The sequence below is a fragment of the Pollicipes pollicipes genome, unplaced genomic scaffold, assembly GCF_011947565.3.
Source record: "Pollicipes pollicipes isolate AB1234 unplaced genomic scaffold, Ppol_2.1 Scaffold_6138;HRSCAF=7277_pilon_pilon_pilon, whole genome shotgun sequence".
NCBI lineage: Eukaryota > Metazoa > Arthropoda > Thecostraca > Pollicipedomorpha > Pollicipedidae > Pollicipes > Pollicipes pollicipes.
The window spans coordinates 11,016,334-11,031,641 of NW_023596818.1; the positions used below are offsets into that span (position 1 = coordinate 11,016,334).

Here is a 15,308-nt window from a genome sequence, read left to right on the forward strand (position 1 = left end):
GGTGCGGTGGCTTCGAATATGCACACAATATCTCTCTCCCTCTCTCTCTCTCTCCCTCTCTCTCTCTTTCTTTCTCTCTCTTTCTATCTCTGTCGCTCTTTCTTCTCTCTCTCTCGCTCTCCCTTGCTCTCTCTCGCTCTCTCTCTCTCTTACTCACTCTATCTCTCTCTCTCTCTCTCTATCTCTGTCCTCTCTCTCTCTCAAGGTCTAACATCACGTGACGACTTCTATGTCGGTCCGTGCCACCAAAAACTACAGAGAAAGCCTTTACGGAAATGCCGTTCGTTCCAGATTCGCTAATTTCCATTGGAACCCGCTGCTTGGGGCATTCGCTACTTTTCTGCGACAAAAAGGCGTATCGAATCATTCGAATGGCCTATACAGATCCCTTGGTGACGCTGCTTGCTGACTCGTTTTCCCTGATTACCTTGAATGGTGTGTTAAAATGTCCTAAATGTTTCGTGGCTTAAGGCACTGTCATTGTCCCGTGTTTGGGCCTTTGCTCCGTTTCCGAACAGAAGAGGAATCTTTCGCGACGAAAGAGCACGGCTTCGCAGCGTTTCAGAGCCATTCTGATCGAACGATGTATCATTGAAAAGCTTCCTGATCACTGACACATAGATTTGAACCCTATTGCGCTGGGCTGAAATGGGCACTAAGGCGGATATGGGCTCAAATGGGCCCAAATCAGCACCATAATTCAGTGTAGGCCAGCAGCATACGCCGACAGGGGTACCGTAATGTAGCGATTTAGCTCCGCGTCTTGGAAACCAGAGGTACGCCGTTCGATTCCCTGCGGCGCTCACCCTCCCCGCCAGGATGAGAGACAGGCGCCGCTATAGAGCCTCAGCAGTCGAGTGCGTCGCATGACCCCAAAGACACACGACACACGCCCACAACACATGACAGCAATCCACAACGCAAACCACACGAATCCAATGTCCGCTTTCCCAGGCCGGCACACCAATGACAAATGTCAAGACGTCGACCCTGACCATGACGCGGCGAGCGGCCCGACGCTCGGGCGTGGACAGACCTGCCCGGCCCCAGCGCGCCGCACGGGAGCGCGGGCAGCAGACCCCGGCCGCCCGCGCCGCAGCCGTCACCGGCCTGCACAAACAGACAGGCCCCATAACCGCTCATGCCAGCCGACTCTGTTTATGCGGGGAGCCCCGGCCGTGCAGTGCCTCAGGCACCCTGCAAGCCACGCCCCGGCTAGGGGATTCAGGGGAGGGAGGAAGGGAGGAGGCGGATGGAGGGCAGGGAGGTCGCATCTGGTGGGGCGGGGGGGGGGGGGGCGGCGAGACAGTAAGCAGAAAGCGGTGGCACGAGTATCTGGCTGTCAGGCCCGCGATGGTGGGTATTTAATGCCGAGGGCGTGATAAAACTCCATTTGGTGCTCGCCTGTCTGCAGGGATGTACTTGCATCCGCTTTTGAGTACATCTGGCTTGCCAAGCTCAATACAAATCTTCGTCGTCACGTCACCGCTGTCAGAAAGTCAGAGTTTCTTCGACTACCGCTTACGCTTTGGCGAATGTGAAGAGTTGCATTTGGTCGGGTGTGTACAGCCAGGGTGTAACGACCAGCTTTCGCCGACAGGCCTCTTGACATGTCAGCGGTGCTTCTTCATCTAAGTCCCGTGCAGAGTTCAAGGTTCTAATTCCCGGTAAATGCTGTGAGGCCAAAACGAGTTTTAACCGCACAAATCAGCTCCTCTGGCACCACAGCTGGGGCAGCTGATTTTTCACTTTGAACCGGGAGGTCGCATGCCGCGCTGAGAGAGACGTCACCAAATACCACACAGCCATCAGCAATGACATCTTTTGCCCGTGCCGTCAATCGTGCCATATTACGCCCTGCCCAAGTCCCACTGACCACAGCTGCAAGGCTCCGGCACCGCTGTTGACAACAGCTGGCTATTGGAAAAGGTATTTTTGCGAACCGCGAATGACTTTCAGTGACAATTTAACGGCTGTGGGCGCCGCCAAAACAACAGCGTGTCTGTCGCTCGCAGCACGGTAAATTTGCTCTTCAAACGCCGCAGAAAACGAGGCGAGAGAGAGCTGTGGCGTTTGGCGTCTGCCTTTGCGATGCCACTTTTTGCGGGAGTAAGAGAACCTTTGTTTGATCAGCAACGCGCGGAAAGAATCGAACGCAGTGGGGCAGAGCTCGCCGTTGTTTAAACAGAACTCGCGGTGTTACAGTGAGGAGTTTTTATCCGGCCAGGCGATGGACGACGTAACCAGATACTTCTTTTGAAAGACAGCAGCCAAAATTGATTACTCTGGGGTAACTGGACTGAAGTATTGGCTTCGAAAACCGAAGGCGTAAATTTCTACCACTAGAAATCGTTTGTTGTAATTTTCGTACCTGTCTTCGCATTTCGTGGCTTGCTTTAACAGCTGTGCTGAGCAATTAAAGACGAAAAAGACGGCCCGAATCCAGTGCGGTGCAGCTGATAATTGAGTGTATCAGGTAAATATATTTTGATTAAGAATTAGATGTAGTTTGGAATCTTGACAACTCTCTGCCTGGTCTTCGGAAACCGTCGATTTACTCTACTGATAGAGCAAACGTTTTGCCTTCCGATGTCGCCTGATGCGGCCGTGGCGTTCCCGTTCCTCAGTGTGCATGTCACCGATTCCTTGCAAATTACTGACCACACTTATCGCAGTTTCTTGCCCTGCGTAATTAGCCATGATTCGAGACACTTTGGGTCTTGCACACTAGGAATTCGTACGCCTCATCCACGATTGAAGCTTTTCACTTAACTGACTCATTCTTTATCATTAGTTATCAAAGTGTAGGATCATTACCAATCCTTCACCTTACTCCTGAAATCACGATCTTCAGCTCCCTGGCAAGGGACCGGCTGGATGACGCTAGGCCCTTCCCTTCACCGTCTCCCTCCCCAGTTGCTGACCCCAATCTGACGTCGCCTTGCCGTCTGGGGTCCCACGTGACCACGTCCGCTCATCGCTCTCCGCGCTGTCGGGCCGCCCAAACCCGACGGGCGGAAGGAGGGCTGTTTTTATCGCCCGTCGCCAGAGCGCCAGCGTGCCGGGTGCCACAGGGGGCTGGATGACGAGACAGCCGTGAGACCTCGTTCCACGCCCAGGGCGATGGTAGCGGAAGGTGGCGCCTGAGCGCTACGGATGATAAAGTTGACATTCTTGGGAGCACGTTCTAAAAATGGGCCATGGAATTATAATTTTGTCATCTCTGAAAATGCTTCAGGGTTGACATCACGTGTACTTGCCGGCTTGTCGCGGGGGAGGGGAAAATCCGCCGTCGTCAAGCCCAAACTAACGTTGCGATTAATAGATCTGGAAGTACGCGATCCAAAACAAAGGGAGCGACAGGGGGCAAGAAGTCTAGTGCTGCCCGTTGTCAGCAGTCCTCTTTTCAACACGCCCGTCTCACTGATAAATGATTGCGATTTTCGGACTATTCGGAATGAGTCAGCGCCGGCCCAAAAATTTCCCCGGCAATTGTGTGGTCCGTGAGGTACCAATGGTACAGGGGAGCATCTCAAGACGGTAGGCGACACTAACCTGTATATTATTACCCTAACTTTATTGTGATTGGCACCAAATTTGACCTTTGTCCCCCCCCCCCTCCCCCCCGGCAGACCGTCTTTCCTCCCCAAAAAGACGCCGGATCCGCCCGCCGTCGGTCGGCTACTGCTCCATTGCGCGCCGGTCACGTTGTGTTGATCGGCGGCACTGATAGCTGCTTTCAACCGCAGCCACTTACAGCTTCGTTCGCCGACACGTCCCTCAGTCCGACGCTCCGGCCAGGATTAAGTGGTGCAATCTGCTCCGGGGTCGGCAAGGTCACCGCGCACCGAGGTCGTATGAAGTCGTAAACAAGGTCGGGGATAATGAGGTGTGGTGTGAGATTCTGCAGCGCGGCGTTAGTCGGCAGGCCCGATAGAGACCTCTGCCGACTCTCCCGTGACCTTGGGTGAAATGTCGCAGGCTGCAACAAATCTTGTGACATTGAAACGGATTCGATATCTGTTTACCGCTACTGTCCAACACTACGACCCGTGGATCCTTTTGCAGCCTCCCCTGCAACGCTGTTGTTGTGTTTCTCAAGATCTCCAGCCGTTGGCTTTCATTCTTGCGCTATTGTCACCGGTTAGAAACCTTGCACCATCACTCGACTGCCTTTCAGGTTTCTATTATTCCTGATTATCAGTGATGTTGTGGCGATAAAAACGGGTGTTTATCCCTGTAGCGTCGGTTTTGCCCGTCGGTTACGACTGACTTGACTGTCCGCCTCCCTCGGCACTCAGACGGTGACGTCTCCAGCCCCCTCGGCACTCAGACGGTGACGTCTCCAGCCCCCTCGGCACTCAGATGGTGACGTCTCCAGCCCCCTCGGCACTCAGATGGTGACGTCTCCAGCCCCCTCGGCACTCAGATGGTGACGTCTCCAGCCCCCTCGGCACTCAGACGGTGACGTCTCCAGCCCCCTCGGCACTCAGACGGTGACGTCTCCAGCCCCCTCGGCACTCAGACGGCGACGTCTCCAGCCCCTCGGCACTCAGATGGTGACGTCTCCAGCCCCCTTGGCACTCAGATGGTGACGTCTCCAGCCCCCTTGGCACTCAGATGGTGACGTCTCCAGCCCCCTCGGCACTCAGATGGTGACGTCTCCAGCCCCCTCGGCACTCAGATGGCGACGTCTCCAGCCCCCTCGGCAATCAGACGGTGACGGTCTCCAGCCCCCTCGGCACTCAGATGGTGACGTCTCCAGCCCCCTTGGCACTCAGATGGTGACGTCTCCAGCCCCCTCGGCACCTTCGACCTTTCTTCTCCGGCTCTCTCAGCACCCTGCATGGTCCCTTGCGGCCCCCTCGGCATCCCAACCCCTGACTTCTCCAGCTCTCTCCGCACCCAGGCCGCACCTGCTCTAGTTCTCTCCACACCCCCGACCGCATCACAGCCTACTCCCTCCGCGCCTTCCAGCGCGACCGGTCCGGCTCTCTCAGCAGCTGGCCTCGACATTCTCCCCGGCCCGTGACTCAGCCAGGTCGCCCCCCCCCCCTCCCCGCCCCTTCTCCCTGCAGCCGGCCGGTTGAGAGCGACCGGCCCGCGCCACCGCAGAATAGCCGACCACTCGCGGCTCGTAACGAGGAGGACGTGCCGCCGCCGCGCCAGGTCAAGTTTCGCCGACCGCCGGCCCGGCGAAGTGAATTGCGCTGGAAGTTGGCCCCGCTGACACACGCCTGGTCGAGCGCGGGGGAAGGGGGGGGGGGGCACGTGTGCTGGCCGGGGACTTTTGCGGCAAACTGCAGTGGGTAGCTGGCCCAGGTCCCGTACTGGCAAGAGGGGAAAAGGAAAATGAGTGTCCAGGATACTGCCTGAGGAATGCAAGGTTCCTGGAAATTATCAGCACGCGTCACATGGCAAGGTATAATTTACCAACATGCATAAGACAGCTGGACTGTACTTGAATGCTTCAAAGTTATGGTGAACGTTGTGATGATGCCTGGATCAGATCTAGGCTGGAGCTGGATTGGGAACAGGACATGCTGCGCGGCAGCATCGATAGCCTCCTCATCTCTGGGACTCGGCTTCTGGCTTGTTTGCCCACTGAGTGGTCGTCGCAGCGAAACGCTGCCGTGGACGAGTCCGTGTTCAAACAGTGCGGGCTTGGAGGGAATATTTGTTCGATCTGACACGGTTTCCAGGCGTTTCTGCCTGGAGGAAACGCTTTGGTTCAAATTGAGTCTGACTGCGGTCTGCGACCGCAAGCTCGTGCGCTAAAGAGCCGTTGCCGGCAGGCGTTCTCGTCTGTCCTGCTGCGATCGGGCGTGATCGACTCTGAAGCTAATCATCGCGACCATATTCCATGTCGTAAAATAATCGAACATTGACTATTATGGTGTCGTAAAGTAATCGAGGGATTATCCACAATCCGGTGTGATGATGGACAACACCGCTACGAGTCGTTGTCTAGGCCAGATGTCCTGTCTCGTCTTTCCCCGTTTACAGATGTTTCAGCCAGGTTTAAATGTTAAGGGGCTGGGCTCGCAGCCAAGTAAAAATACAAAGTTATTTAAATCCCACCAGTGAGCATTATCTCACTTGGCGCCTGGCGCCAAGAGCAGTACAACGTCCATCTTGTCGCACTCCGCCGCCTCCAGATCCCTCCCCCCCCCCCCCCCCCCCCCCCCCCGAAGCGATGTCCTCAGCAGCCCGCCACTCCCAGACGGTCCCGGCCTGGCTCCGCCGGTGCCGAAGCCCGGGCCGCATGCATCCCCGCCTCGCCGCGGTTTCCCCACCGCCGCCCGGGGGCGTCTGTGGCGACCGATGTCCGGTGCTAGACGCCTGTGCGGCGGCCCAGTCTCCGCTGCCGGTGGCACGCGTCGCACTGCACTGGTGCACGGTCGGCCATGGCTGGCACTGCACTGGTACACGGTCGGCGATGGCTGGCGCTGCACTGGTGCACGGTCGGCGATTGCTGGCACTGCACTGGTGTACGGTCGGCGACGGCTGCCGACACTCGAGGGCTCAGCTGCACTGGCAGATCCAAACGAGGCGGACAAGAACATGGCCCCAAAACGGTCGCAAAAACCAAGCGCTTCTTCGCCTCCGTCTGGTTTAGGGATGATAACAACGGCGGGTCAACTTGTTTCCAGCCCCATTGAGGTTGATGTTGGTTGTGTCATTGTTCAGGTGCAGTGGTGCATGATGCCCGGCGATGCAGGCCCTTGGATCGGGACAGCGGTACAAGTTTTTGTTGACTCGGGTATATGCATGTCGTTGGGTGAGATGCCGAGGGGCGAGTGGGGTTTTGCTTGTGGCGTGGCATGACTTTGTCGGCGAATTTTTCCGAGTGTATGGGTCGTCGCCCTGATGATAGGAAGTCTACTTGCCTTTCTCTGGATGATATGCGAAAATGCAGTCAGCCAAGGTCGAAGTTTTTCAGTCCTTTTTCTCCGCGAAATCCAGCGATTTTTCTCGTTCTTTAGCCACGCCGAACAAATAGTCTTGCGCAACTGAGGCGTCTACAAGTGAGAAAAACACGATGCGTTTTTGGCCTGGACCGCGGCTGTCCGCCTGACAGGTGGGGCCATTCACGACAGAGTGAACGGCCTCGCTGAAAAAAACAGAATTTAAGTCTACAGCCGTTTGTCCTCAAAATCTGAAAGGTATAATTTTAGAGAAGTTCAAGGCCGTAAAGATGTCACGCTCCGATCGGGGTACATCACCGCATCGGATTGTAAAGAAGCGTTCGATTAGTTTACGACGTCATAAGGACCAACTGCGGATAACTTTACAGTGCGTAAAATGTGATGGTCATAATCAGTGTCGGGGTCATTACGACAACTGCTACTAGTCACACGCGCTCTCCACTCGCCGAAGTTTCGGGAATGATCTGTGCGCGTGTGCCATGACGCTGTAAGAATTTAGTGATGAGTCACTTGGTTCCGTCTATATTTACGGATTCGTGAACCGTCACGGTGGCTAATTACTACTTACATTTGGAGGCCACGGGAGGCCTGAGCAGGAAATAACATGGCTGATGTATGCAGTCGCCGTGAGACCGAAAAACTCAGCCCCTTTGTTCTGGGCACGGCGGAACATGTGCTGAGCGACTCTTTGTCCACATTTCCGCCGGCATTAAACATCGCACCATGCTCTACGCAGCTCGTCATGAAGCTACATGCTTTTGTTCGATGACACTGAGCACAGCTTCCGCTGCGTGAAGTGAACCGTCGCTTCTAGCCTTCAACAACCGTTGTCCGCGCATACCCGTGCGGTGCCCCAACTCGCGTCACAACCCGGAGCCTTGTCACCCCCAGACCGTAACCAATTATCCCCGGTAGCCCTGCGTTTTGCCGCCACCTTGCGTGCGGCTCCTGCGTGCACCCCACCCGCCGCTCCGTCTCTTAAGCCCTCCTCACGACCCCAGTCGCTTCTCGCTCAGCGCCATGAGTCCGTCTTCCGTCCAGCGTCCTCGGAAGACGTCGCCAGCGCTTGGGGCGATCAGCTGGGCGGCGTCATCGGGTGTTTGCGCCACCGGGAGAAAATGGCCGCAGTTTCCGGTCGGGCTGCCGTGGAGTCACGCTGGGCTGCCGGGGGCTCAGCGTTCCCAGGGCCGGCGGCGGCGCCGGGCCGGGTCCGGCAGACCGCCGCCGCCGCGCGCCGCCGCCGCCCGTGCCACCGCCTCACGCGTCACCACTGCCGCCGCCGCCGCCGACGCTGCCGACGCTCCCGCGGCGAGGCGTCCGTCCGTGTCGCGTCCGTCCGTGACTGGTGGCCAGTGGGAACGGCGTCTGGGTGGCGCCGACCGCAGCGGCGCGATGCTCACGTTCGTCGACGTCCCGCGCTCGCCGCCCAAGCGGCAACCGCCGCCGCCGTCGGCCGAGTACCAGCTGGCGTACGTGCCGGTGCTGCTGCGCGGCCCGGCCACGGCCGCCCGAGCGGCGCTACTCGATGCTGGTGGACACGGCGCACGCGCAGGCGGTGCGCGCCTCGCTGCGCCACGGCCTCCGCAGGTCGAGGTCGGTCAAAGCCAACCGCCACAGCGCCGTCGTCGACGAGGTGCTGACCGGCAGCCGCGGTAGCTCGGCGAGGTGAGAGCGAGGGATGCCGCTGATCGGGGAGTCAGCACCGCTGGCTTTCGGTCGCGAGCTGAAGATTTCTTGCTGCGGACAATCACGAACCGTCTTATCTTGATGCCTTGGGCTGTCTTCTCTCCGTTCGTGGACCGCCCGCCGATCTCAGAAAAGCTATTGATATTCCGAGTTGGACTCAATACCTAAAGGCTTCCGACTGTGGACTGGTTTCTGATCGCTGATGCCGCTCCTGCACGTGATCTGGTATTCAGGGCACTCTGGACGCCACGCCAGGCTTCCCGCTGGCGCTGTCGGGTCATTCCCCGACACCCGGGGCTCCCCAGGCCCGGCCCGGCTGCGGCGCCGGTCGTTCACGGGCGCGTCCGCGGCGTGGGAAGCCTGGCCGGAAGCGTTGGCGCCGGTCCCGGTGCGCGCGCGCCTCCATCGCGAGCCCCTCTCCGGTCGGCGCGTCGGGGACGGATCTCACCTCGGCCGCCGCCGCCGCCGACAGAGACAAACGGCGCCGCCTCTTGCCAAAATAAACAGCCCACCAAAAACGGGAGACTGTTGCACGGTGGGGGTCTGCGCTCGGCGAGGCGGGACAGGCCGTCGGCTGGGCGCTCCGCCGCCGCGTAACCGGTCTGCCCGGTCTGGACAACCGTTCACCACGCTCCTGAAAAAGCTATTTCACGGACTCAGACGCGTCTTTTGTCAGCGTGGTCCCAACTGCAGTATTCCCTCGCAAGTGGAACGCGTTATCTCAACCGTGCGTTTGCACGAGGTATTTTTCTCAGACGGCTGACCGCTGCGTGTGGGAGGAATGATCAGTCGTTTCTGTGATAGATCGTGGGATTTGATCGTGGGAGTGAACGCGGCGATTGAATGAGTGAAGTCGGTGGAAATCCCACGTCCGGAGGATGCGCGGAGGACAGGTGAAGCCGTCGAGCGGTCCAGGATTCTCGACGGGCTTGTCAAGCCTGCTTATCCTATTTCCGTCAGCCCAATCAGTGTCCGAATCTCTGTTGTATCGCGTAGTGAGATGCGCTGCGCGACCTCGCTCCTTCCTCCACTGGAATGCTTTCCGCTTCCGACGACGATAAGCTGCGAGGATAGACTCCACACCTTGCCGTGTCCCAGCGATGGAGGAGATGTCCGTGTTTGGATGTCTCTCCCAGGCCCGTTTCTCTCGGCGGCAATTCTAAGATCATACGGAGCGCAGTCAGCTTCTTGTTTTGTTTATATTGGTGCCCTTATTGGTGCGATATATCCACACAAAAACTTGCATTTGAAAAACAGCACCCGGGTGAAGCAGTTGGGCATATTTACGTTGTTACGTTATCACCTCGTCGAATAAATGTCAGCTCATAACAGTGTAACGTGAACAAAGCCGCGGCGTGGCCCGTCTCCAGTCCAGCCTCCGACAGCTGCAACGGATCGACACCCTCTCACAGCGGCCTCTCGCCAAGCCTGTCCGCCTGCCGACGTTTACAACCGGTCCTGCTCCTCAACCGAAGCGTAGCTGTTCGTGGAAGCCCCGCGTCGAACGCGCGCGGCCGCGGCCGACCCTCCGTCGAAATCGACGGGGTGCCGTCGGCAGAGCTGCCCCTCCCCCAGCCGACGCGTCGGATCGATTCGCCTCATGGCGCCGCCGGAGCGCCGTCGACGGCGACGAGGCGAAATCGACGGCAGCGACGCGTGGCCGTCGGAGCGTGCTGCCGCCGGGGTCGGCTTTCTCGTTGGTCCCCCGGAGAGGGGTGCCTCTCATTTGGGCCGTAATAGCGCCGGCTTTAAATGCTAATTCGGGCTGGTTTAATGATGGAGTGTCCCCGGAGTGCAATACGACAGCCGGCGCGCGGTGGAGGCGAATGTGGCGCCACGACGGGAAGGACGCGACTGCGATCTTTATGCGCCCCTGTCGCTGTCGATGATGTGTGGCCTGGGAAAAGAGCTTGCAGGTGTAGACTGATGGCGATCCTTCAGTCTGTAAGCTTTATTCAGACATGCTATTTTTAGAGAGGTCGTGGCTCTTATCCTCGCAGAATAGTCCTTTAACAAACGGTGCTCGTAGAGCGTCTGAAACAAAGGTCCACGCGGAAAACTCGTCCACTTAGCCGGTACCTGAGCGTCTCAAAACTGGATTTAATGGGCTGGCCCAGTTTGTCCCACGATTATCCTGCTGCCACGACAGCTCACGCTGCCTGCGGACCTCAACACCCAGCCCAGGACACAACCCGCGTCCTGACCGGACCGCAGACCAAAGATGCCGGCAGCCGAAGCCAGACAGACGGAGCGCCGCCTGACCAATCATCCGGCGCCAACGATCGGGGACCCGCCGACCGCAGCTAACGACTGCGCCCGGCGGGGGCCTTCACGGTCCGGCGAGCGCTCCCAGCCAGCGCCAGAGGCTGCCGTCGGTCGCGCGCGACTTTTCTTGCCGCGCCGCCGGTCACAATGGGGTGAGGTGGTGAGTTGGTTTTTGTGGAGTTGTTGCCGGTTGCGCGGTGATGAGGAGAGCGCGCGAGTCGGCTGACTTGTGGGATCAGGAATGTCGTCGCGTTGGGAAGAAGTAATGGGTTCTAGCCGTTTGTTCCCTTCGCGTTAGTCCGTTTCCTGGATCACCGAGCACTTATTGGATTGACTTTTTGCGACCTCGCAAGAAGTTTGCCATACGAGATCTTATTGCACACGACCAAGCAACGACGGGAAAATACCGGGACGTCTCCCGCAGCCAGGATGCAAAAAAAAAACATTTCTGCATAAGCCGTCCGTCACCGTTTGTACCCATTAATAGCCAACAGTTTTTGCGAGGTCGCAAAAACTGCCGGCAAGTAATCGCCCTTATCCTGGTAATCAAAACGAAGACGTCTTCGGGGTTCGCTGGAATGCCGTCTGGCAGTGTTGTCTCGAAACAAAGAAAACGCGGGCTCGCACTGCGCCCTCCCAGCCAGCACATGCTCGCTCTCACGGTACCCACCTGGAAAACCGCAGACAGTTTCCGAACGGCAAATGCTGCTTCGAAAGGTAGTGGAGTTAGTGCAGTGTCGTGTACTTTGAAGAGGCGGCCGTGTCTGGCGGCAAACTAAGGCTGACTCGATGAACGAAAGATACGAAGCCGTCGATAATGAGGAGCGATGTGTTATGCGCTGTCGCTCGGTGTGCAGTGCTGTGTTCTTTGAAGAGACGGTCGTGTTTGGCGGTAAACGAAGGCTGGTTCGATTGTGGAAAGATACGAAGTTGTTGATAATGGGAAGCGATGTGTTGTGCGCTGACGCTTGGTGTACCCGCTACGTTGTATGGGTTGCTGGGTTTGCTGGTTTCTGATGTGTATGTGTGCATATCAGGTGTCACCTGCCATTTCCGTGCAGGAGCTCAAGTTGCAGTCTGGTACGGGATTTAAGAACGCTGCACATCCCCGTGATTTCCAGGAAGGAAGGAATTTGCTACCGAGCGTCAATTTGCACGGATCAGAAGAAAGAATGCACGCCCTCCTGGCCTCCGCCCTTCTCATCCCCGCTCCGCCTCCTCAAAGTCCGCGCCCACATCGCGTAGGAGCCGCGCCCGGCCAGCTGTTAGCGGCGGAAAATCGCTAACTGGCCGCCGGATCACCAGAACGGCGCGACGAGCGGGCGCCACACCTGTGGAGACGCCGCCGCCGGTCCGGGGCGGGGCGCGCGGGCTCACCGCTGGCCGACGAAGCTCCGCCCTGGGGCGGGGGGGAGGGAGGGGGGGGGGAGGGGAGGGGCGGCGGTGACGGATCGCCGTGTTCTGTCATCAGCGGAGTGATGAAGCACTCGCCAGGATAGGACCACGAGCTGACACGCTGCGGTCCATATATTGATTTTTCGAAGTTAGGTCCTCATTGCACACACGCTATGTTTCCTTTGGCTGCAAGAGGCGTGGTCGATCAATTACGTCTACTTGCTATTCGCCGGTTCATCGAACCCGATCGGCCCGATGGAAAGAAAATATTTGGTGTGCAGAGTGCCGTTTCGTGCTCGAATTCTTGCGTCGATGATCGCCGTTCGCTCAGTAACAGCGTATTTCTCTCGTGTTACAGGGTGTCGTTTGGCAGCAGTAAAGGCTCCATGGTGGAGACGGTGGTGTACGACTACGAACCGGTGCAGACGCTGCGTGAGGAGGAGGGCTGCGAGTCCCCCGACCCGCGCGCCTCCTCACGACACAACTTCGCCACGTCCACGCCGCTGTCCGCGCCGGCCACACGGTAAGTCCTCTCCGCCGTCCACGCTCCGGTCCACACTGGGATCTACGCTCTCCTCCACACCGACGTCTACGCTGGGATCTTCATCCACGCCGCCGTCCACACCGGCGGCCTGATCGTAGTCCACAGTATCGTCCACATCACCGTCCACACTGCCACCGACGTGGACAGAAGTCCTGAGCGTTGCGCATCTGCGCCGGCATGGCACGTGCTGACGCTACCTGACGTCAGTTTCGAGACGGCACAGACGTTCGTTGGCCACCATTTGGAAAGAGTGGCGGTGATCTGGACTTGAACTCGACTAACCACGTTGTATCTGCTCTTGTGGAGCGTCACACGATCACCGACACTGACCGCGTGTCCAATCCCTTCCTCACCCGTCCCTCGCTCGCGATGTTGTGCCGGCCGACGGCACCCAATCTCGCCCTGTCCGCGCCGTGGTCGGCGCCCGGGGCTATTTTCTCCCGCGATGCGGGATTACCTCCTGATCCAGCCCCACGCAGTGGCTGGGCTCGGCGCCCGGATCCAGTCGCCAACCGCGCTGAAATGGCCGCTGTCGCCGTTAGAGGAGCGCGGTGCGCCGCTTCGGAACTTCATTTCGTCACCGCCGGCGGCGAGCGCCGCCGCCGCGCCAGATTTGTCCGCGCGCATTTGCATACGCCGGTGCGGCGGCGGCGCGTCGCTCGGGCCGAACGCAGGGTTGACGACCGGGCGGCGTGGCGGTGTCCGACGCGCGGTGCGAGCGCCGGTGCCGGTGGCGGCGCGACGCGCGTTTTTGTCGGATATGCGGCCGTCCCGGCGCCACGCGACGAACGCGGCGCGCGCCGGCCGCTGCAGCGAACTGATGGCCGCCGCCGCCGCTGCCCAATAAGGATAATGGAATTTAATAACAGGAATCGGCGGAGGAGTGGTCTGGAGATGTCGGTCGGGACGGTGCGCCGCCGGGCGGACCCGGGGACGAGTCAGACACGGCCGGGGACCGTTTGATCCGGGGGTCTGGGGAGGCTTGATGGTGGCTGGGGCTCACAATGTGTCGTCGTATTTTACTGTCGCGCCAGTTCTGTGTGGACATCGCTGGTTTTGTTGTGCGTGCCGGCGGGTGGGCTCGAATTCGGTCCTGATAAGTGGGATGCTCATAATCCGTTGTCAACCATGCTGAAGGTCAGGTACGCACCGTGCACACAGTGGTGTGGGGGAGTGTGTTGCATGATTTTGCGCATATGAAAAGTTCTCACGTCACACATTGGAAATAATGTGCTGTGACGCCTCAGACAAAGGATGATCGGGGCCAGGGTAGTGCAGGTTAGTGTAATGATATAAGGTGATTGGGGTCAGGATAGTGCAGAGTAGTGAACTGATATAAGGTGATTGGGGTCAGGATAGTGCAGACTAGTGAACTGATATAAGGTGATTGGGATCAGGATAGTGCAAGGTGGTGTCGTGATATACGAGTATAAGGTAACGACAAGGAAGTAGAGACGGTAGAACGTCGGTGTCAGCCTGGAGATGTAACAAGCGAGCGACTGGCAAACCAAGGAACAAAACGATCAGGAGACCGGCTTCAAGAGATAACGCCAGAGTGCTAGCGGATGTTCAGATTATATGACTACTGGCTGGTTCCGAGCTCCGTATTCTACCTGCCCTCTCGCCAGTAATTCCCAGCGTTTCCCAAACATAACCGCCACGGTCGGCTACCGCCGCACGCCGTGCAAGCCGTGTCGCGTGCGCCTGACGTGCAGCCGTGCCCCCCACTGTGCCCCCCCCCCTGCTTCCGGGCCGCCCGCTTCCGTCACGCACGAACCTCATTAGCGTCTCGCCTTCCAATCTGGCCATCTGACAAAACGTCAGACGGCGGCCGCCGCGTCCGACAGCAGGACGTGCCGACTTCCTCCGGCGGCCGCGGCGCTCGTCGCTCGGGCGCGTCCCGCCTGGCGTGCGTGCGGGCGGAGGCCGGCGGGCAGGTACGCTGGACTCGTAAACCGCGCCCGGCTGGCCCCGCCGGCGCGTGCGCCGCGCCCGCGCCGATTTCGGCGCCGGTTAGAGGCGCATGCGCCGCTGAGCAGGATCATGGCCCGCGGGAAAGGTGTGGGGGTGGGGCGTGACGGCGCGTGCGTCTCACCGTCGCCGCAGTACGACCGGGGCAAACCGAGCCCATCCCCAACAGCACACAACGTGACAACGTGACTCTTTCGACCGTGATCGAGTCGGACTATAAGACCGCGCGTTTCCGGTGGCGCCACCGTGACCCTCGTGCGCCGAGTTACGCCAGAGTCGTGCTGCTACGCTGGCCGCCGTGAGCTAACGCGCGCGGCGTAAGTGGCGCGCTGGGCTGCGCCACTCGGAGAGCGAAATGTGGCGGGCACGACGACAGCGCTGCGCGGGTCACTTCACTGGCCTTGCGAGACCGGGGCCCGGCCTGTTCTGGGATTGTTTACGCCTGACTTCGAAGCCCGTGCGCCATCAGGACACGGCGAACTCACGCGTGGTGTGACTGGGCTCTTTCCCAGCGTTGC

General features: G+C 58.9%; 1 protein-coding gene across 1 annotated transcript; it reads left to right on the top strand.

The window, feature by feature from the left end:
* Positions 1-8,321: 8,321 nt before the first annotated feature.
* Positions 8,322-12,875, top strand: LOC119105295 (uncharacterized). Its single transcript, XM_037228762.1, has 3 exons — positions 8,322-8,408; positions 8,443-8,594; positions 12,634-12,875. The coding sequence occupies exons 1-3, from the start codon at positions 8,322-8,324 to the stop codon at positions 12,800-12,802; spliced, it is 408 nt and encodes a 135-aa protein (XP_037084657.1). The 3' UTR covers positions 12,803-12,875.
* The last annotated feature ends 2,433 nt before the right edge of the window (positions 12,876-15,308 follow it).